Below are 25,095 nucleotides of genomic sequence, written 5' to 3'. Positions count from 1 at the left end.
TATAAGACAATGAAAAAGGAAAACAGTTGCAGCAGATATTAGTATATCTGAGCCAACAATAAAAAAAAATAAAGTCAAATATAAGAAAGTGTTTCTAAACGAAAAAATACCATTGGTGACTTAGTCATACTAAAAAAGTTTCAAACCTTTACAATAATTAATTACAACAAACTTGTTGGATTTATTTACTGTACATTTTTTTAAACTTTGTTATGATATTTATTTTTATACATCAATTTTTTACTATCTAAATCATTTATATCATCAGTTTATTTTGGTATGGGTACTTCTTATTACAGTGTAGTTGTGAAATAATTATTTTAAAATAGTAAGAAAAAATGTTTTATAGAAATAGAATATCAACTTCTTATTGTCATGACTCAAAACATAAATTAAAAAAAAAATGTAGAAAAAATGTAGTTTTAAAGTTAAGGTTGGTTTGTAAATATAAATTTGGTGTGCGATATATAAAAATTAAGGAAAGTTATTCACCTCTAATTTACTGAGTTTTATGTTTATAGTGAATTGATGTATGCTCACTAAACATAGGCAATGACTTAAATAGTATATTTTATTAATAATTGATTTACTTAAAACATGTTTATATTTATTTTAGGAATTAGTTGTGGACGACACAACGTATGTAGATTTTAGCTGTGATGATGTTGAGGTCATTATTTAGTTTTATACTTATAATCTGTTTTTTATAACCTTTTGAAAAAAATGCCACTGCAATTACTATTTTTAATTCTAAGGGTGGGGGTGGCTATTTTAAAAGCGTTTATATTATTTAGGGTGGAGGGAACTTAAATGTATGCATGACAACAGTAGGAGAGTCAAATTTCAATTTCTTTGGTGCACATACTTTATTGACAACCCCTTTATAAACAAAAATTGTTTTTATAATTTAAGAGTTGTCTCAACTAAATGTGACTGCTATAAATAATGGTGAAGTACTTCCTAATGATGTGAGGGTTAATATCTTATTTTATTTTATAAAACATATATGGTTGTTTCTGATTTTGTTTATCATCATCTTCATCGCCATCGCCATCATTTTGATTGCGTTTATCACTAATATTTTATTTTGATAAAACATTTTATAGACGCTTAAATTTGATATTTATATTTTAGAAAAGAAAAAAACTAAAAAGATTTTCTAAATTTTGTAAGTGCTACAACTCGTTTTTGTCATGGCACATTATGAGCATTCATAAAAATCATCCGGAGGTAATTGCTTTAAAAACTCTCAGTAAAGTGGATAGAATAAAAAAGCTCCAAGATTTTAAAAAGCAGGGCATTTTAGAAGTAAATATAAAAGAATCTAGTAAAGAAAACCCTGCATATGAAAGGGAAAAACATGCTTTAATAAATTTACAGATAACTCATTGCAGCAAATGCTTGAAATTTGTATCAAAAAGGTATTGGCATAATCATTCCAATTCTTGTCAGAAAGACTGCAGCATCAAAGTTCTTCTTATTCCAGTAAATGTTTTAGGATTACCAAGAGATGCTTTAATATCAGAAAGTTTTAAGAAAGATATATTATCACATTTTAGAATTGACAGAATTTCTGATATTTGTATGAAAGATACAATGATTCTAAAAATAGGTTCAATGATGTTTGAAAAAGAAAAATCAAATAAAGATAAAATAAGAGTGGCTAGAAACTCGGTAAGAAATTCTATGAGGCAATTAGCATACTTGTATGATATTTTTTGTCAGCAGGACAATGTAGTGATGCTGCACAAAAATTTGTCTGATATGTTCTTGCGCCAAAATTTTATGTCTTTTAAAGAATCAGTTGAAATCTATACAACCAAAGATTCAGTAAATATCAAAGCTGGTCTCAAACAAAATTTGTTGTTTTTAATTGTAAAAGCACTGAAAATCATCAAAGGAATTTATTATACAGAGTGCAAGGACAAGGATGCTACTCAAATTGATGAGTTTAACTCCGTTTTTAATATGTGGAAAGATTGCATATTCAGAGACGCAAGTATAAGTTTGCTTAAAAATAAGCAAACTATATTACGAAAACCTGCTAAACTTCCTGCGGATGAAGATGTAAAGATGTTTAGAGATTATGTTATTTCAAGAATGGAAACCCTTACTAGTGATCCATTCAATATGTTTGATCTGGATAGTTTTGTTGAGCTAAGGGATTGTGCTTGTGCAAGAATCACACTGCTTAATGGTAGAAGAGGTAATTGCTATAGTAAAGTTTATTAAATAACTTATATAACTTAGAATAACTTATTATAACTTAGCAATTTATATTAAGTTATAAATAGATTGTTAAATTATATATAGAGATGTAAGTTTTTTTTTTTGTTCTTGTTTTTTTGCCAAAAAAACCGAGGGCTTCATTTTTGTTTTTTGTGTGGAGTTTTTGCCTAAAAAACTACTATTTCCCTTAATTTAAACACTTATTTTTGGTAATATTTATTAAAAACTTGGTTTAATTCTTCCATTTAGCATACCATATTTTTAGTATGTCTTAGTTTAGCAATTGCTTCAAAAAAATTTAAAAATTTGAAAAAAGCAATAATAATAAAAAAATTTTAATGTTGAAAAAAATATTAATGCTTGCTAAAAACTTTATGTATTTTGTATCACACTTGCCTACTAAGAAAGAGATATTTAATGATTTACGGATTCTGGTTCGTTGTCGTAGATTCATACCCCTCATTTCCCCTGGATCTGTCACCGGTTTTGAGGTTAAAAAATTATTTTTTAACTTTTTTAACTTTAAAAAAGATGGTTCTTCATAATGACATATAAATGTCATTATGAAAGAGTTGAAGCAATGTTTTACAACCGGATGCCCTTCCTGACGTTAACATGAAGCAGGTTGTACTGGATTACATGTTACCAGTAGCAAGAGAACCTTACTTGATGTAAGGATAATCTGACCTGACCCTAAAAAGTACACTTAGGGAGGATTTAAACCTTTGTCTCCCGCATGCGAGAATTTTTCAGTACCACGACACTATACATTGAATTCATTATTAGATATTATACAAATTATATATTTATGATATTTAAAACGTAAGTTTTTGTACTGAGAGTCACTAATCTGCATATGAACATTTATACTATTATTTTTTAGATTTAGATTTTTTAGAAGCCTATTATATTTTAGATTTAGGTTTAAAAATAAGTATAGTAAACTATATTATATTGAAAGTTTATAATCTTTAATAATACAATACTATAATAGTATTTTATATCTATTTTATTTATTTTATTATTTTATTTATAGGTGGTAAACCAGCAAGGCTCTATTTAAGTGAATACTTTGAAGTCCTTGATGATGATTACATTGATAAGTCGCGTTTAGATGAGTTTGATTTAACTGATCAAAACTTGATTCAAACTATTAAAATAACGTATATGGCGGGTAAAGGGACAAAACAAGTCCCTGTGTTAATACCGCCAGACAATAAATATCTATTTGCTTGTACCAAAAATTCAGATAGCCATACATCTGGTTGGAGTGCAATACATTCTATTGCACTCAAACTAGATTTGAAAAAACCTGAAAATTTTAAAGCAACAGGCAATAGACACTATATAAGCACTATTTTTTCCGAACTGGATTTACCAGAATCAGATAGGGAATTATTTTACACGCATATGGGCCATTCAAAAGATACCAATAAAAACACATATCAAACTCCTCAAGCCATGCGAACCATTACACACATAGGAAGCAGGCTTTTGGAGATTGAGGGTAAATGTTTTCTATTTAAATTTTTGAAAATAATATTATTAACACCTTTATTACAAACATATTATTGCATGTTATATATAACTAATTAATTTTTTATTTTTTACATTATGAAGGCGGTAATAAAGTTCAAGAACTAACCTTAGAAAGAACTAACAATGGTAAGTTAATACGTTAAATATAATGGTTGCATAATTACTATATATATATATATATATATATATATATATATATATATATATATATATATATATATATATATATATATATATATATATATATATATATATATATATATATATATATATATATATATATATATATATATATATATATATATATATATATATATATATATATATATATATCTTTTTTTAATCAAATAAAGAGGCATCATGTTCAACGTCCAACATTCCTGAAAAATCAAAAAAGAGAAAAACTGGTAGGTTGTTGTCAGAACAATACAATTTACATAAATGCATATTGATTCAAGGCATACAAGTTTTTTTATAATAGTTTCCAGGTTTAAAAGGATTTTTAAAAACTTTTTACATTAAACCAGAAATTAATAAAGTTAGAGTATTGCATAGACTTTAATTAAGTATAGGCACCTTATTTTATTTATAAAATTTATTTATAACATTTAGAAAATGTCATGCAACAAAAATCATGCAACAAACTACACAAAGGGGATGAGCCACAAAATACAATAATATCAGGTATTTTTTAATATTTTAAATAATAATAAGTAATAAATTTTTTATAAATTTTAATAAGTTTTAAAATTTTTTTGGTCTATATAGTTAATTACTAATAAAATTTTTATAAAAATTTTATTAGTAATTAACTATACAGACCAGTTGCTAATGTTTACATTTTTGCTGCATGCACAGTATCTGGTAGACAAAAAGAGCAAAACATAAAAGAAGTCTTATTTGGATTGCTTAGTAAGTTTCTTGAAATCTGTGTCTTCTTGCTTCAACTCTCTTAATAATCTTGACAAGGAATTTGGTTTAAAGAAGTTAAGATTATAAAATAATGTTTTGCTTCCCAATCTTTATGGTATCAAAGAGAAATTTTGGAAAAATTACTTAGTTTGTTTCCTCAAGAAAGATAGCGTTATCTACACATGTTTAGTAGAGTCGAAAAGTTTTATCTGAGGAGATATGAAAGTATATAAATCCTTGAATGCTTTTAACTATTTTCTTCTTGGACATGGTTTTTAAGGTGATTTGAATAAAGAGTCTGCCGACTCTTTATTCAAATTCTTTATTTAGACTCAGATTTGAGTATATGCTTAAAAATATTTTGCTCTTTTTGTCTTCCAGCTGCTGTGCATGCAGCAAAAATGTAAAAATTTGTAACTGGTCTATAATAACCAAATAATTTTTAGATAGAGATTATCACTCTTGGAAGCCAAGAGATGAAGAATTATTGTTGGCAAGATTCAAAATTATTCTTGAAGAAAATATAATGCCAAGTATGTACTCTTAACCTTAAAAAAAAATTGTTTAAAAAGTTCATGTATTTTACTTTTCTCATTTTGATTTTAGGCCAAAAAGATATACTTGAGTTTCTGGAAGAAAGTGGTATAGACGTAACCTATAAAACCGCTCGTACCAAATTGACAAACGAGCGGGTAAAATTTTTAAAAAGAAAACAATTACGTCTAAAAGAATTGCTAAATAAATGAAGGCCCATATGTTTGTCAGTATATTTATGTTCTGGTAAATCTGGAAAAAAAGTTCTGGTAAAAAGAATAGAAGGGCTTAATAAGGTGTAGTAAATAAAACTTTCTTTTTTAAATTAAAAATTTAAATATTATTTTCTGATGTCCAACGAGATTTTAAGATATACTATACAAATATTTTTTTATAAAACCAGGCTTCTGATATGACATTATTCAACAATATCCATGGTAACCAGGTTCTGCATTTTCACTAATCTTAAGGTTTTTAAAACATATCTTGGACCTTCAATCAAAGGCCATTATATTACCTTTTTATCATATTTTTTTTATTTATGTATTTTTTTGGTATATGTTATTTATTATAGTTATATATTATAATTATTGTTATATGTCATAATAAAGCAAATCTAATAGGAATAAAGCAAATCTTCATAATAGGTTCAAATCTGAAATTTCAAATTTAACCTATCTACATGATGCACATAACAATATGTAAAAATTAGGAAAATCAGAGATGGTGAGCCACAGGCTCACCATCTCTGATTTTCCTAATTTTTACATATTGTTAGTTGAACTTAGTTGAATTTGATTGGTGCCACCCCAAACCCCCTCATCCTCACCTCAGTGAGTAGGGGGGGGGGGAAGGGCTCTAGACCACATAAACACCACTAATTACCTATAATAAAATAGAATTTAAAGAAATAATGGTTTTATTTTGAAACTAATTTAGATATTTAGATATTAAGTACCTAAATATCTAAATTAATTTAGAGACCTTTATTTGAACAATAATGAAGGTCTCTAAAAAGTTACTGCCCCCTTTATTTGTGCCCCTATCTACTATTAAGACCAGATCAAGGAGAGGACAACCAACCATATTTTTCCTTTTATTAAGAAATGACTTATAATTAGTTGCACCCTTTACATAGGCCAGTTGGCAGATTAGAGGGGCACTGGTTTCTAGTAACACGTGCAACCGTTGATGATTGAAAAATAAGGTAATTTAAAAATGCTGGCATTTTTGATGTGGATTTGACAAGTTTATAATGTTTGCATTTTCAGATAGTTGGGTCTAATGGTCTTATATGCTGTTAATCTTAGATCAAAACAAAGTGTTAGAAAAATATACAAGCATCTTAAAATGGCTGAAATTTGGACTTTTTAGGTGAGTGGACATTTTGCTTTTAGATATATTTAAGTTCTAAACTGCAACAATCTGCCTATATTTTGCCCGTTTATTGCAGACAGTAGTAGCTAATCAGAAAACCTATCTGTAAAGACTTGTGGATGAATAGAATAATGTTACAGTTAGTTTCATTTTGGCATATTTTAGCAATTTTATGATTTTTTCCAAAGTTGAGGAGGTCATAAATTTTTTCTAGTTTAAAACAAGTTAATAAAAACCACTTTTTTAAAAAGAAAACTATCCAGAAAATAGTTCTAGAAAAAATGAGAAACTTGTTGAAAGTGAAAAAAAAGGTATACAGCTCTAAAGTAGTCTGTTTTGACCATTTGTAAATCGAGGGGGGCCACTGTGTCATGTTTGTAAGGCTATAATTTCCAAACCGTTGTACTTGGAAGTGTGAAATTTCAAATTTAACCTATCTACATGATGCACATAACAATATGTAAAAATCAGGAAAATCAGAGATGGTACCCCACAAAGTTTTCTTTAAATTGGTTGAAATATAATGATTTGACCTAATAATAAAGCAAATCTATTAATAATTTAATAGATTTGCTTAATATTACAGATAGTTAAGAATTAAAATATAATCTTATAGTGCGTAGTGTAGATATAAGCAATACAATATAAATGCTGGGCAGGTAAGACTCCCTAAGTATACCTAAAAACAGGATTATGTTTTAAAACTGTCTTTCTTTACAAAAAATTTTTTTTTAAAATCTACAGGTAAAAGGACCTCAGAATACAGCAGGACCTCGGAATGCAGCAGGACCTCAGAATGTCAGGTTTGAAATAAACCAACATAGAACTTGATTTTTTTAATTAAATTTTAAAGCGTTGAATAATCTGAATAAAGAATATAATGTTTAGTCATAAATAAAAAAATATTACATTTAATGCTTAAAAAGTATTCTAAATTACAACTACGTTGAAAAAAGTCTACTAGCTGGTTCAGCCCTACTATTAACACATTTTTTAAATATAAATTTGAATATTTCAAACTCTTCTAAAAATAAGTTTGCAGAACCTTATAAGAAATGTTGCTATAGTACTACAAAAACAATGCTAAAAAGATGCGTGCGGAGAATTTTTTAAGAAAATTTTTTTAAGAAAACACTTAACATTCTGAAATCCTTTTACCTGTATATTAAATTGGGAAATCTTCTCAAAATCCATTTATTTAGACTCCATTTAAGTTGTAACCCTGAAGTATGAATGACACAATCTTCACTTATACTCCTGATCTAAAACTGATTGAAATCAGTAAGAGTTTTTTAAATTTAAATATGGCTGATCATTTTTTCAATGGAAAAGGAAAATTATATAAAATTTATATCATAAAAGAGTCTTTTATCATGGCACCATTACTATGCACCATTTAAGCTTATGAGCAGATGACATTTTTTTGGTCTTGAGGAGAACAAGTTTTTATGTTAACATCTTTAATTGTGATGATAAAATTAATGTAGTAAAATAAATGTTTTTGCAAGAAAATAATCTTTTAATTATTATTGTATAGCTAAAGTATAATGATATAAAGTATAATGATATAAAATTTTATTTTTTACAATCAAATTTATATTATTTATCCTGATATAAAATTATAAAAAAGTATAAAGTTTCTTCTATATTTAAAAACAAACAAACAACGTTGGTCAACATTTATATCTTCGCCCAAGTTGGTTGTGGTATACCACAGCCAACTTTATTGTAAGCACTTAATCTAACTCGGTAATCTGAACAACTAATTAGGCCTGATACACTTTGAACATATTTTTTCTTTCCTTTATCAACTTCATTTTGCATACTGTAGATGCACATGATATTTTATTAAAGACAAAATCCTCAATAGGATAATATGATATCTTCATAATCTTAATCTTCATCATAATTAAGCAAACCTATTCATAATTAAGCAAATCTATTCATAATTAAGCAAATCTATTAATAATTAGCAAATCTATTAATAATTAAGCAAATCTTCATAATTAAGCAAATCTTTAACATAATAAAGCAAATCTATTAATAATAATTTCTGTAAAATTATTATGTAAAAAATATGAGGCACTGTGTACTATCCAACAATAATCTATAAGATGCATGTCTTGGTACCTATAAACTTTCGTACCTATGTTGGTGATAAAGTATAACATGTGGATTGATTTATGACACAAGGTGGTGTATACCAATGTGGTTAGATATGAAGTTTATATGGTCTTTGATTGAAGGTCCAAGACATGTTTTAAAAACCTTAAGATAAGTGAAAATGCAGAACCAGGTTACCATGGATATTGTTGAATAATGTCATATCTGGAGTCTGGTTTTATAAAAAAATATATCTTTATAATGTATCTTGAAATCTCTCTAGACATCAGAAAATATTATTTAAATTTTCAATTTCCCAAAAATATTTTTCACTACATCTTATTACTCAGTGTCTATTGTCATTGCTAAAATAAACTATGATTTTATTTTTGTTAGTTTTACATCCATTTTTCCACACTTGGGTGGGATGAATGGTTCTCCATAATGACATATAAATGCCATTATGAAAGAGTTGAAACAATGCTTTACAACCGGATGCCCTTCTTGACGTTAACTTAAAACAGATTGTACTGTACAAAAAAAAATAGAAGTATTAAACATTTTCTTTAAAAATTTTATTAATCGATGATACAAATTGAAACAGTTTCATTAGGTATGTTTTTACTACTTCAGGTTTTGTCAGTTAAGCAAGATAGTTAAATAAAGCATGTTTAATTTTATTTTGCACAAATGCTTTTCCAAAAATTAATTGGTTGAATAATATATAGCTTGGAGGGGGATCTAGATTTACCTTAAGAAAATTAAAAATGTTATAATAAATATATATAATTAATAATATAGTGCAAAGTGGATATTTTTACAGTTATCACGACAGTATACACTAGAGCGTATCTAATTTACACTAAGGTTCATCTAATTTACACTAGAGTTTATCTAAATACAGCTTGTCTATTAGTCATTATTGGAAATATTCTTCAATAGTATTTTAAATTTTGTCACTGGCACAATCCCTATGCACGTTTTTGAGAAAACATATTTTCTTCACTTGGCTGAAATGTCTGCAGGGAGTTATGCTAGAGTATGCATCTCTGAAGCAAAATCACCAAATTAGGTAAAAAAAAAAAAATTTATTTTTAATTTTGTAGTTTTTAAACATCTTCTGCCCCCCACAAAGGCTGCAAGAAACCACTATTATAAAGATGAAAATTATAGAGCAAGCTAATGGTTAACACACAAATTAAAAAATTGCAAATTATATTAATCAGGAAAACAATATAAAGGGATTGAGTACTAAAGAACTAATACTCAAAGAAAAAAACTAGACAATAAGATTTTTTGGAGCACTTAAGAACAATCACAGTAAAAGGATGAGACCTAATTGAATGACGAGTAACACGAGAATGAATTTTAGCAGATGGCACAAGAGACGCTAGCTCTTTAGTGCAGCGCCCATTGTTGTATTTATAGAAAAGAGTAAGAGAAGCTTTTTTTTTGAGTTTTTAGCTTTGGTATTTTCATTTAATTGATTTAAAATTGCGCGAAGAAACATATCAGACTTTTTAACATGTCGTTTATATTATATGGTCCCTTTCTAAATTATCATACACACTTTAAGATTCTTAGGTATTAGGTTGAAAAACATTTGCTAAATTGTTTGATCAGTCTGAGTGCAATTATCTGTTATTAAAACGCTGTAAAAATTTGATTTTAACATATTTCATATTTAAAACACAGTAAATAAAATACTTAATACTTAGTTATACGTCCTTTTGACCTAAAAGAGCTTTGATACGCCTTGGCCTACTGTTTATGCAATTTGAGGTCAATGTTTTAACATATGGATCTCGAAGCCATACTTCAATCAGATGTTCGGTGAGCATCTGTTTACTCGCTATTATGTCAGTGCTGACTTTGCGTTTGACAAGCTCCCACAGATTTTCAATAGGGTTCATATCTGGAGAATTGCCATACCAATAAAGTAGCTCAATACCCTCACTAGCAAGAAATGTCTTTATGGATTTCGCAGTATGAAATGGAGCTCCATCATGCATAAAAATTATTTTTTCATTATTAGGAAACCACTCTCATATCTGTGGAATCAGGGTAGTTTGCAGGACATTCTTGTACTGATCTTGTTTTATTGTCCCTTGTACAATGTAAAGTTAACCGGTACCCATGCTTGATATGCATAACCAAACCTTTATGGATGCCGGGTGCTTCACAGTGTTTACAATGCATTCTGGCTTGTGTTGTTCTCTTGGTCTATGGCGGACAAAGGTGGCTTTGTCTTCCAAAGTCTCAAAGGTAGATTCATCGCTGAATACAACCTGAATAAAGCATTGATGTTAAATAATACTTGAAATATTAGTAAAATCAGTTGGGAAAAATATTAATGCAAAAATGTCTTATAAAAACTTGTAATAATAAAATACAAATTGTTTAAGTTTGAACCAAATGAAAAATTTACCTTATTCTAGTCATTTTGGGGGAAAAAAAAGCGCTTCTTAGCTCAACTGATAAGTCATAAAAAATTCACAACAAACATAATAGTTTGTAAAAATCGAAATAATAACAATATTCAATTCAAATAAATATTTATGTAAATATAAAAACGGATCATTATATACAAAAAAGACAAACAATAAATCTTTGTGACAGCGTCCAATAAAAACAATTTTAATAATTTGTGAAAGCATCATAGACGGATACTTTATTCTTAAGTGTGCCCACTGGGAACATACTGGTTTCTATGTTTATATTAAAATTGTGTCTAAGAATATGGTTTTTGTTTTTATGTATATATATTTTTTTCAATATGTGTGTGTGTGTGTGTGTGTGGGAGGGAGGGTGGCTTTCTACACTTGAATCCTAACTCGTATCTTCTCCTTTTTAAAGAACCAAGTGAAATTTTGATTCCTTGGTCTTTCAAAACGCTTTTCAGTTTTATTGCTGGCATCTTACAATTTTTTCAATAGCCTTTTTGATTTTTCTGTCATCTCTAGCACTTGTTATTCTTTTTCGGCCACAGCGGCCTGTTCTGTGTGCTTCTAATTTGACCCCCATTTTGAGTTTAGAATTTGTTCTTTTTACTGTAGCCTGTGAGACTTTGACAATTTTGGCAATATTTCTTTGGCTGTAATTTTTTTCTTGCAGAAAAACAGCTACTTTTGTTAATTTACGTGGGGAAATATCACTAGCTTTACCCATTATTAAAACCAAAACAACCACAACATTCATTAAGTTATTGTATCACTGTAACATTAAAATAAGCACACTTAAAAACAACTGAAATTACATTATTTAAGTTGTAAAAACTGTCTACAATAATTTAGATCTCTAAAAAAAACATATAGTTTGAGTTATGACAGATAAAATGAGCGGAAAGTTTTTAATTTTATATTATTAAAATTTACCATAATTATTATAAATTTGATAATATTATTGAAAGGTATATCTATTTTATAAATTTTCTTAATCTAAAACAAAAAATGAAATAAAATAAGCATCTATATTTTTCTTGACAAATTTTATAAAACAAGTACACAGTGTCACGAAATGACTTCTAATATGAACCTCTCAACCCAGAAAATTCTTTTGGGGTATGATAGTGAGTATATATATATATATATATATATATATATATATATATATATATATATATATATTTTTTTTTTTTTTTAAACATCTTCACTTCCAACAAGGCTGCAAGCAGCCACTAACTAAAGTTGGAAGTTACTGAAAGAGAAAAGATGAAGATTGCAAAGCAAGATAACGATTGACGGACAACTTAAAAGATTGCAAATTATATGAATCAGAAAAGCAAGATGAAGGAAGCGAATTCCAAAGAACTGATGTTACAGGAAAAAAACTAGACGAATAAGCGTTTTTGGAGCACTTAGGAACAGTCACAGAAAAAGGATGAAACTTAATTGAATGACGAGTAACACAAGAATGAATTTTAGTAGATGGCACAAGAGACGCTAGCTCTTTAGAGCAGTGCCCATTATAGTATTTGTAGAAAAGAGAAAGAGAAGCAACATTACGACGATGTGATAATGGTTGGAGGTTGGCTGCAAGAGCAGGTCCAACTATATTTACAATGTGTTTTTGCACCTTGTCAAAAAGGGAAAGGACATCATTAAAAGATCCGCCCCAGATATGGCAACAGTATTCCATACAAGGCTGGATTTGAGATTTATAGAGATAGAGAATAGAATCCGAAGTAAGAAAGTGACGAGCTCGATTATTGCGATAACGATTGGCTGAAAAAAATTGAGTTTTATCTGAATTAAAGTTCACTAGCTACTGTGAGCCTCATGCTGTAGCAGAAGTGAGATCCTTTTCAAGCTCAAATGCCCCCTCCAAGCAATCAGAGGGTGTTGGTTTCTTATCACGACAAGAATAAATGGTAGTATCATCAGCGAACAATACCACCTTCGATGTGAGAATATCTGGAAGATCGTTAATGTAAATTAAAAAGAGTATAGGGCCAAGGATAGAACCTTGAGGAACCCCAAAAGTTACAGAATAAGAAGAAGAGTGTTGTCTATCGAGGACAACTTTTATGCTACGATTGGAAACGAAGGATTCAATAATCTTAAAGATGTTGCCAGATACACCATAAGAAGAAAGCTTATGGAGAAGACCAGCATGCCAAATTTATCAAAAGCTTTTGAAATATCAAGAACGATGGCCTTAACCTTTCCACCTTCATCTAATGCACGATAAAACCTGTCAGTTATTACTGTTAGCAAATCAGCTTTAGAACGAGAAGATTCTATATATAGGAGTGTATTAAAAGTGATTAGAAATCCTTTGTCATTGTCCGTGGAAGAAAAATCGAATCGAAGTTTTCTGTTATTGCTGCTCTAAATAATGACTTTAAATATCATAGAAGTCTCCATTAAAAAATATTTGACATTTATTTATTCATTCAAAAGTACTGCCAGTTGTTGAAAAGCGCTGTTCTGCATGCTTTTCACTGATTGGAAGTGGTATTCCCAATGTCTGCACCAAAGGAATGCTTAGACAAAACTTACTTGAAGTTGCAACTAATGATGAAAAAGCTGCTGAGAGGGTGGCTGGTACAGTGATTGCCAACAAGACACCATCTCCTCATCGCACAGTTCGCCTTAGCCAAAGATTGGGAAGAAATCTTCCTGTGACTCCAGGTATAAATCTCTGACTAAAAACTCAATCTTGTAGTATTTTTGAAATGAATGTTGATGAAAGAAATAATTTTAATTTTAGAATCTTCAAGGCAAAGAGAACTTTTTCAACCAACATCCATTTTGACTGCTTAATAGCTCTCACAAGTTTAAAAATTAGACTGGCTTATCTAACAGAGGAATGAATGAGCTTGCTTCAACTCTCAACCAAGTTACTCCACATCGTCTAGTTGAGAAAAACTTTAGGGAAAGGTTTGAATCACTTGGAAAGCATCTTTCTGATTTGAATTAACATCTGCGACATTATGGAGACAATTAAAACTGACTGCCAGGAGTCCAAGAGACTACTTGTGCACTGCAAAGATCTTATTGCTCTGAGAAACACCATCATCCAAATTCGAGGTCCACAGTCAAATGAATTTATAAAGACTGGTATAGATGGAGGAGGAGGAGGTTTCTTAAAAGTTTCTTTAGGAATAATTGACTTAAAAGCACATAATGTCTTTTCACCATCTAAAAAGCCTCTTTTCAAAGATTCAGGCATGAAACACCAACTGTTGGTAGCTGTTTCAAAAAATCTAACTGAGAAGTATGGCACAAATTCTTGACATATTGTGCCTTGAAAAGATGATTTTTGTGTTGCCCTGTGACATGAAGCTTGCTAACATCATCTGTGGTTTACAGTCTCACTTCAGTGCACATCCTTGTACTTAGTGTGACATTGAGTCTAAGAATCTTCATCGGAGTGGTAAGAATATTCTTAGAAAGGTAGATAATTTGACAACCTAATAATTTTATTATTTATTTGAAATATATTCTTGAATAAATACGTAAAATATTAACACCCTTACCTGATTTTAAGTGTTATAGAAAGAAAAAAAGGCTTTGTGGTTAAAAAAATATTGCATTAGGCAAAAAGAATCTGCAAGATTTAAACATGATTGTTAAAATATAATTATAATGGTTTATTCATTTTATTTCTCTATACATTATAAAACAATGGTTCAACTTTAATGCTAGACCTGATTCAACAATGCCATTTCTTAATCATTTGTTCTTTCACTTAGTTTAGAAGAAAGCGAGCATCATTTTTAAACCTTTCCCAGTTATGTCCCGATTACTTCAACCAAGAAAAAGTTAGAGAGAGGTAGATAATTTGATGGCTTAATAACTTTATTATTTATTTGAAATATATTCTTGAATCAATTCGTAAAATATTAACACCCTAACCTGTTTTTAAATGTTATAAAATAAAAAAAACACTTGGTTTTGTATTTAAAAAAATATTGCATTGAGCAACAAGAATCTGATTAAAACATAGTTCTTAAAATATAATTATAATGGTTTGGTTGAATTATTTATCTTTACATTGTATAGAGATAGTTTAACATAGCTGTAAGAGCTGATTCAACAATGCTATTTGTTTTTTCACTTAGTCTAGAAGAAAACGAACATCATTTTTGAAACTTGTCCCGTTATGTCTTGATAACTCCAATCAAGATTAAATTCAAGAAAGGTAGATACTTTGACAGCTTAATTATTTTATTATTTATTTAAAGAATATTCTTAAATAAATACGTAAAATATTAACAACATTGCCTTTTTTTTAGTGTTATAAAAAGAATAAAACGCTTGATTTTGTAATTAAAAAAATAATGCATTGAGCAACAAGAATCGGCAAGATAAAAAAAATTTTTTAAAATAGAGTTATAATAGTTTAGTTAAATTATTTATCTATGCATCATATAGAGATGGTTTAACTTAGCTGCAAGAGCTGATTCAACAATGCTATTTGTTTTTTCACTTATTCTAGAAGAAAACGAACGTCATTTTTGAATCTTGTCCAATTATGTCTTGATAACTCCAATCAAAATAAAATTATAAAAAGGTAGATACTTTGATAGCTTATTTTTTTTATCAATTGTTTGAAATGTTTACTTAAATACCTAAAATATTAACACCCTCACCTGTTTTTAAGTGTTAAAGAAAGAAAAAAACGATTGATTTTGTGGTTAAAAAAATATCGCATTGAGCAAAAAGAATCTGCAAGATTAAAACATAATTGTTAAAATATAATTACGATATTAATGTTAAATCATTTATCCATGCATCATAAAGAGGTGGTTCAACTTAGCTGCAATAGCTGATTTCACGATGCCATTTGTTTTTCCCTTAGTCTTGAAGAAGATGAGCATCATTATTGAACCTTGTCCAGTTATGTCTTGATTACATAAAGAAACAAAAATTATAGAAAGGTAGATACTTTGACAACTTCATACTTTTATTATTTATTTGAAATATATTATTGAGTAAATACGTAATATATTAACACCCTTACCTGATTTTAAGTGTTATAGAAATAAAAAAAAGTTTGATTTTGTGGTTAAAAGAATATTGCATTATCGTATTGAGCAACAAGATTATCGTATTGAGCAACAAGAATATGCAAGATTGAAACATAATTACTTTCTTATAATTATAATAGTTCTGTAATTATGCAATCAAGACATAACTTATCCAGTTATGTCTTGATTGCATAAAACAACAAAAATTTCTAGAAAGGTAGATACTTTGACAAATTCATAGTTTTATTATTAATTTGAAATATATTATTGAATACATACATAAAATATTACCACCCTTACCTGATTTTAAGTGTTACAGAAATAAAAAAGCGTTTTATTTTGTTGTTGAAAGATTGTCGCATTGAGCAACACGAATCTGCAAGATTGAAACATCATTACTGAAATATAATTATAATAATTCAGTTAAATTATTTATCCATGCATCATAAAGAGGTGGTTCAACTTAGCTGCAAGAGCTGGTTCAACGATGCCATTTGTTTTTTCATTTAATCTAGAAGAAAACAAGCATTATTTTTGAACCTTTTCTAGTTATGTCTTGATTACTTCAACTGGGAAAAAATTATAGAAAGGTAGATACTTTGACAACTTCATAGTTTTATCATTAATTTAAAATATATTATTGAATAAATACGTAAAGTATTAACATCCTTACCTGATTTAAAGTGATATAGAAATGAAAAAATGTTTGATTTTGTGGTTAAAAGATTATCGCATTTAGCATTAAGAATCTGCCAGATTAAAACATAATTGTTAAAATATAATTATAATGACTTAGGTAATTTATTTATCTATACATCATAAACAGATGGTTCAACTTAGCTGCAAGTGTTGATTCAACAATGCTACTTGATTTTTCACTAGGTCTAGAAGAAAATGAGCATCATTTTGGAACCTTGTCAAGTTATGTTTTCATTACTCCAATCAAGATAATGTTATAGAAAGGTATATACTTAGACAGCGTATTTAATTTATTTTTTATTTGAAAAATATTCTTTAATAAATACATAAATATTAATACACTTACCTGTTTTCAAGACTTATAAAAAGAAAAAAACAATTTATTTTGTGGTTAAAAAAATAGCGCATTGAGCAACAAAAATTTGCGAGATTAAAACATCATTGTTAAAATATAATTATGTTTTAGTTAAATTATTTATCCATGCATCATAAAGAGGTGGTTCAACGATGCCATTTGTTTTTCACTTTGTCTAGAAGAAAACAAGCATTATTTTTGAACCTTGTCTAGTTATATCTTGATTACTTCAACCAAGAAAAAATCATAGAAAGGTAGATAATTTGACATCTTAATAATTTTATTATTTATTTGAAATATATATTCTTGAATAAATACGTAAAATATTAACACCCTTATCTGATTTTAAGTGTTATAGAAAAAAAAAATGCTTAATTTTGGTGGTTAAAAAATTATCACATTAGGCAAAAAGAATCAGCAAGATTAAAACATGATGTTAAAATATAATTATAATGGTTTATTCATTTTATTTCTTTTTACATCATAAAACAATGGTTCAACTTAAATGCAAGACCTGATTCAACAATGTTCTTTCACTCAGTTTAAAAGAAAGCAAGCATCTTTTTTAAACCTTTTTTTGCCCAGTTTTGTCCTGATTACGAGCATCATTTTTGAACCTTATCCAGTTATGTCTTAATTACTCCAAACAAGGAAAAATTATAGATAGGCATATTCTTTGACAGCTTAATAATTTTATTATTTATTTGAAATGTTTACTTAAATAAATACATGAAATATAAACACCCTCACCTGTTTTTAAGTGTTAAAGAAAGAAAAAAGCGCTTGATTTTTATGTTAATAAAATATCGCAATGAGCAACAAGAATCTGCAAGAATAAAACATAATTGATAAAATATAATTATAAAGGTTTATTTATTTTATTTCTTTATATATCATAAAACAATAGTTCAAATTAGATGCAAGAGCAGATTCAACAAAACCATTTCTTTTTTCACGTCTAGAAGAAAGCGAGCATCGTTTTTGAACCTTGCCCAATTATGTCTTGATTACTTCAACCAAGAGAAAGTTAGAGGCAGGTAGATAATTTGACGGCTTAATAACCTTATTATTTATTTGAAATATATTCTTGAATAAATACGTAAAATATTAACACCCTTACCTGTTTTTAAGTCTTATAAAAATAAAAAAACACTTAGTTTTGTAGTAAAAAAAATATTGCATTAAGCAGCAAGAATCTGCGAGATTGAAACATAGTTGTTAAAATATAATTATAATGGTTTATTTAACTTATTTATCTTTGCATCGTATAGGATAGGTTTAACTTAGCTGTGAAAGCTGATTCAACAATGCTATTTGTTTTTTTACTTATTCTAGAAGAAAACAAACGTCATTTTTGAATCTTGTTATTTTTGAATCAAAATAAAATTATTGATTTAGTTAATTTATCCATGCATCATAAAGAGATGGTTCAACTTAGCTGCAAGAGCTGGTTCAACAATGCCATATGTTTTATTGAATAAATATGTCAAATATAAACACCCTTACCTTTTATTAAGTGTTATAGAAATAAAAAATTGCTTGGTTTTGTGGTTAAAAGAATATTGCATTTAGCAACAAGAATCTGCAAGATTGAAACATATTTACTAAAATATACTTATATTGGTTTAGTTAAATTATTTATCTATGCATCATGAAGAGATGGTTCAACTTAGCTGCAAGAGCTTGTTAATAGATGTCATTTGGTTTTTCACTTAGTTTTGACGAAAACATGCATCATTTTTGTACCTTGTCCAGTTATGTCTTGATTGCTTTAACCAAGAAAAAATTATAGAAACGTATATACTTTGACAGAGCTGGTTCAATGATGCCATTTGTTTTTCACTTAGTTTAGAAGAAAACGAGCATCATCTTTGAACCTTGACCAGTTATGTCTAGATTACTTTAACCAAGAAAAATTATAGAAAGGTAGATACTTTGACAGCTTAATTATTATATTATTTATTCAAAATATTTACTTAAATAAATACTTAAAATGTCAATACCCTCACCTGTTTTTAAGTGTTAAAGAAAGTAAAAAGCACTTGATTTTACAGTTAAAAAAATATTGCATTAAGCAATGGGAATCTGCAAGATTGAAACATATTTGGTAAAATATAAATATAATGATTTACTTTATGTAGAGATGGTTCAACTTATCTGCATGTCCTGGTTCAACAATGCCATTTGTTTTTCCACTTAGCCTAAAAGAGAATGTGAATCATTTTTGAACCTTGCCCAGTTATGTCTTGATTACTTTAAGCAAGAAAAAATTATAGAAAGGTAGGTAGTTTGACAGCTTAATAGTTTTATTATTTATTTGAAATAATTTCTTGAATAAATACGTAAAATATTAACACCCTTTCCTGATTTTAAGTGTTATAGAAATAAAACCCTGTTTGCTTTTGTTATTCAAAGATTATCGTATTGAGCAACAAGAATCTGCAAGATTGAAACATAATTACTGAATTATAATTATAATGGTTCAGTTAAATTATTTATCCATGCATCATAAAGAGATGGTTCAACTTAGCTGCATTAGCTGATTCAACAATGCCATTTGTTTTTTCACTTAGTCTAGAAGAAAACGAGTAACATTTTTGAACCTTGTCCAGTTATGTCTTGATTACTTCAACCAAGACTAATTATAGAAAGGTAGATACTTTGACAGCTTAGTTATTTTATTATTTATTTAAAATGTTTACTTAAAAAAATACCTAAAATATCAACACCCTCACCTGTTTTTAAGTGTTAAAGAAAGAAAAAAACGCTTGATTTTTTGGTTAAAAAACTATCGCATGGAGCAACTAGAATCTGCAATATTAAGTCATAATTGTTAAAATATAATTATAATGGTTTTTGTAATTTATTTATTTATGCATCTTAAAGAGGTGGTTCAACTTGGCTGCAAGAGCTGGTTCAATGATGGCGCTTGTTTTTCCACTTAACCCAGAAGATAACGAGAATCATTTTTGAACCTTGTCCAGTTATGTTTTGATAACTTCAATTAAGCAAATTTATAGAAAGGTTGATACTATGATAACTTAATCGTTTTATTATTTATTTGAATTATATTCTTGAATGAATACTTAATATATTAACACCCTTACCTGATTTTAAGTGTTATAAAATGAAAAAAACTGCTTGATTTTGTGATTAAAAAAATATCGCATTGAGCGATAAGAATCTGCTGATTAAAACATTATCGTCAAAATATAATTATAATGTTATTGTTAAATTATTTATCCATGCATCATAAAGAGGTGATTCAACTTGATGTCATTTGTTTTTTCACTTAGTCTAGAAGAAAACGAGTAACATTTTTGAACCTTGTCCAGTTATGTCTTGATTACTTCAACCAAGACTAATTATAGAAAGGTAGATACTTTGATAGCCTAATTCTTTTATTATTTATTTGAAATGTTTACTTAATAAATATCTAAAATATCAACACCCTCACCTGTTTTTAAGTGTTAAAAAGGAAAAAAACGCCTAGTTTTGTGGTTAAAAAACTATCGCATGAAGCAACAAGAATCTGCAATATCAAAACATAATTGTTAAAATATAATTATAATGGTTTTCGCTATTTATTTATCTATGCATCATAAAGAGGTGGTTCATCTTAGCTGCAAGAGCTGGTTTTATGATGTTATTTGTTTTTCCACTTAGCCTAGTAGAAAACGAGGATCATTTTTGAACCTGGTCCTGCTGTGTCTTGATTACTCCAATTTGAGCAACAAGAATCTGCAAGATTAAAATATAATTATTAAAATATAATTATAATGGTTTATTTAATTTATTTTTCTATACATCATTAAAAGATGGTTCAACTTAGCTGTCAAGAGCTGTTTTAATAATGCCTCTTTCTTTTTCACTTCGTTTAGGATAGAACGAGCATCATTTATGAACCATGTCCAGTTATGTCTTGATTACTTCAACTTGGAAAAAATTATAGAAAGGTAGATTCTTTGATAGCCTAATTAGTTTATTATTTATTTGAAATATATTCTTGAATTAATACGTAAAATTTTAACACCCTTAATTATTTTTAAGCGTTATAGAAAGAAAAAAACGCTTTATTTTGTGGTTAAATAAAATATCGGCAAGATTGAAACATAATTGATAAAATGTAATCATAATGGTTAAAAATCTATTTAAAAAATGTTTAAAAGGTTTCAAGTTGTATGATTCATCAAAACTCAACTTAAAGGGTAAATTTAATTACCTTAAAAAAGTTCCAAGAGAAGATTACGGAAAAGGCTAGACGAAGTATAGTATTTGACTGTGCTTTGGTTTTATTTATGTGAGTCATTCTCACATAAATAAAACCAAATGAAATTTCAGTTCCTAAGTAACTTTCAAGTAGCAAGTTGATTTTGTGGTTTAAAAAATTGTCTAATGGAGCAACAAGGGTCTGCATGATGTAAACATAATTGTTAAAATATAATTATAATGGTTTAGTTATTGATTTTTCATATTATTAGATATTACATTTGTATAAAGAGTATATGAAGTAACTAGTTATTTGGTAAATATATATTGTACACTTTGAAAGCGTTTTTAATAATATCTTGTTCCTATTTATTATTTATAACTAAAATGCTCTCGGTATATAGATAGAGGCAGGCAAATAAATCTCCCATATTGGTTGCTTTTCAAGCCATTCACCAGCTTCTTTGTCAGTACTTTTTGATGCAGCTGCGAGCTTTTAATTAGCAGCAAGACCACGCCAACAGCCTTACTGACTATAATAAAACTTAGAAAGATCCATAATAAATTTATAACTAAAAAGACATGTCTACAATATAAAATGAAAGAATTATTACAAAAATACACAAAAAGTTAACAGTTTATTGAGATAAGAGCTTGCGAAGTATGATAGTGAGAGGGGTGGTATGAAATTGAAAGTAGTATAATGTAGAGGCTTTTGGTATTATATTTCTCCCTCCTTTTCTTCTTAATTTTTAAGTCTGTTATTTCAACAACTTTAATCTTGTTTTCTCCAAAAAAATCAGGGAATAATCAGGGAAATTGGATTGAATATTGAAAAAATCAGGGGAAAAACATTTAAAAAAAAGAAGATTTTTTTTCATGTCTTTATATTGATACTTTAAATGTAGGTTATAATAATATTTATATATTTGCAGTTAAAAGCATTTATCTAAGAGAATTTTTGGGGGCTGTCTATTATTTACGTCAACAAAAGCGGGGGGAGGGAGGGGCTGAACTTTTTTGACAGTTGATATAGGGGCGGGGGGAGATCTAGTAAAGCTGACGTCAACAATGTTTATTGTTTTATTTAATTTTGTTACTCAAAAAACGGAAAGTTAGGCTATGTTTGTTGCAAAAAATTTTCATTTGAGGAAGAGGGGGGGGGTAATCGAAAGTTGACGTAATTTTATATGGGGGGTCTCTAGAAATTTGACAAATTTTTGATAAGGTGAAAGGGTTAGGTAAAAATTGCAAAAAAATCATTGACGTAATTAATGGACAGCCCCTTGTAGATTTTCTCTGAAGTCGAGCTTTCGTCGCTTTAAATTAAGTCAGGGAAAACAGGTCGAGAATCTGGGAAAAGTCAGGGAAATCCATCCTAAAATATTGGCAGACACCCTGTAATATGTCGTGTCAGCATTTGACAACCTTGCTTGCTTGTGTCTCTGTTTGAGCATTTGTACAAACAGAGACACAAGCAAAACTCATGCATTGAGTCAAGAAGATCCAGCATTCAACATCCTAAACTGGAAACAATGTATACATGTAAATACATCTACGCCAGCCTTATAGATGAAGACGGGGTGCGAAGCTGGTCAACAGATAAAGTCTGTTTACCCCTTAAGTCTTTGCCTAGGAGACCTTATACAAGACAGTAGCCGGATTTAATCTCTGCCCAAGATGAGTATTTTTATTGAGACACCATCTCTATCCTTTACTCAACCAAGAGCCCCAAGGCAGGGGGTGTTTTAAGTCAGAGTTGGCTTATCCTAACCATTGCTTAAAAAAGCATATCCTACAAGGCAGCAATACATGAAGCAGGTTGTGCTAGATTACATTATACCAGCAGCAGGATAACCTGACCTGAGTATTATGTGCACTGTCATGTTTATATTCAATTTTATATGTTAAAATTTGGGTGTTGTAAAACTAGTGATGAAAATTTCCAAATAATTGCGCGTATTTTTTTTTTTTAATTTGTATTTATTTTTTATTGTTTACCTTTACTTTTTTTAAATGAGCGTTAGCCATGGCAAAGGGAGGGCTATCTTATTTTTTCTAGAGGATCATTTTGTTTAAAAAATTTGCAACGAAATAAATTTTTAAAGGGTGTTTACATTTCGTTGCAAAATGTATTGTTTGCAAACTAGTTGCCCTCAAATTTGAGGTAGTGGGGCTAATTTTGGGTGGTGGTTTTATTGTTTTCGGGCTCCAATCGTCGCAATTTTTTGCAAGGCATCCTTATTTGACGCAAGTATAAACATGAATGTTTGGAGTTTGCTCCATGTCTGGAAGTTGGCTTTCTTCAACACCAAAAAGCACTGAATCCGCTCTTTTTGGTGTTAGGGTCCGCTACTGGGAGTGATTTATTTTTTTTAAATTTCTTTCATAAAAATTATATGTTCTTTGTTAATTTAAACTTAACTGTGCATTAAAAAACCACGGCACCTCTTTAAAAGAAATACTAATCGCCACCCAGTTTGACCAAATATATTTGGAAAAATAAATTATTATTTTTATAAATTTACAAATTATTCTTTTTTTGATAAAAAAATTCTCACGTATAAAGTATTGTACTTTTTTTATTTTTACTTTTAATGGCGTCTTTGATTGGTTTTTGTGGTTTTAAATAAATTAAAAAACAACAGCTGGTTATCTGCATGACTTAATTTCCCTTAACCAATGTAATATTTTAAACTTGCAAAAACTGAATGATTGTATAATAAACATTCTCTAATTGCATAAAAGAATAAAAAATGAGTAGCATAATATTTTCTGATCAAAACAGCTTTTTTTTTAAAAAACGATCCCCTTCCTAAATATTTTCACGATACGGGCCTGAAATTCACAATAGTGCAATAGATTTATAGATGAAATTCTAACATCTTAGCTTCCCTGTAAAGTGTAATACTTATAACGAAATGCTTAAAAAACACAAGAATCATTATATTGGCTCACAAACTTTTAAACAAATTTAAACAGTAATTTCAACAGGTAACTCAACGTAAATAAAAGTTGAGTTACATACGTAAATAAAAGTTGAGTTACAAATAAAAGTTGAGTTAATCGTTAACTGTTTAATTATTGTTAATAATCGTTATGAATAATAATCATTATCGTTAATAATTGTTATCTTTAATAATCCTTAACTGTTTAATTATCGTTTTTATCTAGGGATTGTAATACCGGTTCTGGATCCGTCCTGGATCTGTCACTGGTTAGTATGTCCATTCTGCGAAGATTAATGATTTTCATTGTAACATTTTTTTATTGAATTTTTTAATTTTTTGTTGTTATTCACTGTTGTATAAAAAATGAGTTCTTTTGAAGTATATAAATATGCAAAATTACTTATTATTTTATAGACTTGAGATAAACTAAGCATTAAAAGAATGTTTCCTAACTTTTTTTTGTTTTTTCTTTCTTTACTTTTTATATTTTTTACCTAAGCCTTCTTATCCCCCCCCTCCCCTATTTATATTTTTATTTTTTACATAAGCCTTATAACATGCCTTAAGTGGGCCTTCATAAGGCCCACTTAAGGCATGTTACAAAAACATGAATAACTTTTGTTATAATTATTTTCTCAAAATACAGATATCATTTTTACATCAAGGAATGATTAAGGTGACTTATATAGAAAAAAAATCAATAAAAAAAAAAA

The 25,095-nt window shown here is 28.4% G+C and overlaps 1 protein-coding gene across 12 annotated transcripts; it reads left to right on the top strand.

Moving 5' to 3' along the window:
- The first annotated feature begins 1,098 nt into the window (after positions 1-1,098).
- Positions 1,099-24,834, top strand: LOC136087619 (uncharacterized). 12 transcript variants are annotated; one of them, XM_065810939.1, is made up of 21 exons: positions 1,099-2,206; positions 3,266-3,736; positions 3,850-3,894; positions 4,122-4,175; positions 4,381-4,452; positions 5,127-5,213; positions 5,287-5,510; positions 14,896-14,970; positions 15,260-15,339; positions 15,637-15,711; positions 15,802-16,078; positions 16,521-16,758; positions 17,051-17,131; positions 17,334-17,476; positions 18,852-19,148; positions 19,364-19,502; positions 19,638-19,874; positions 20,109-20,246; positions 20,519-20,597; positions 21,104-21,178; positions 24,606-24,834. In XM_065810939.1, the coding sequence occupies exons 1-7, from the start codon at positions 1,204-1,206 to the stop codon at positions 5,424-5,426; spliced, it is 1,872 nt and encodes a 623-aa protein (XP_065667011.1). In that variant the 5' UTR covers positions 1,099-1,203; the 3' UTR covers positions 5,427-5,510; positions 14,896-14,970; positions 15,260-15,339; positions 15,637-15,711; positions 15,802-16,078; positions 16,521-16,758; positions 17,051-17,131; positions 17,334-17,476; positions 18,852-19,148; positions 19,364-19,502; positions 19,638-19,874; positions 20,109-20,246; positions 20,519-20,597; positions 21,104-21,178; positions 24,606-24,834. The 12 variants fall into 12 exon arrangements, with proteins under 12 accessions (XP_065667011.1, XP_065667013.1, XP_065667009.1 ...); XM_065810941.1 differs by adding an exon at positions 18,185-18,259 and having other exon boundaries at positions 15,802-16,758; positions 19,070-19,148; positions 19,597-19,874; XM_065810937.1 differs by having other exon boundaries at positions 15,802-16,758.
- The last annotated feature ends 261 nt before the right edge of the window (positions 24,835-25,095 follow it).

The sequence above is a fragment of the Hydra vulgaris genome, chromosome 11 (assembly GCF_038396675.1).
Source record: "Hydra vulgaris chromosome 11, alternate assembly HydraT2T_AEP".
Classification (NCBI taxonomy): domain Eukaryota; kingdom Metazoa; phylum Cnidaria; class Hydrozoa; order Anthoathecata; family Hydridae; genus Hydra; species Hydra vulgaris.
This window is presented reverse-complemented; position numbering and strand designations above follow the sequence as displayed.

Excerpts from the sequence above, each read along its gene's own strand:
- LOC136087619 (XM_065810946.1), top strand. The coding sequence starts at position 1,204 with ATGAGCATTCATAAAAATCATCCGGAGGTAATTGCTTTAAAAACTCTC. Across the intron at positions 4,176-4,380 it reads ATCAAAAAAGAGAAAAACTG|AAAATGTCATGCAACAAAAA; the intron begins GTAGGTTGTTGT and ends TATAACATTTAG. Across the intron at positions 4,453-5,126 it reads ACAAAATACAATAATATCAG|ATAGAGATTATCACTCTTGG; the intron begins GTATTTTTTAAT and ends AATAATTTTTAG.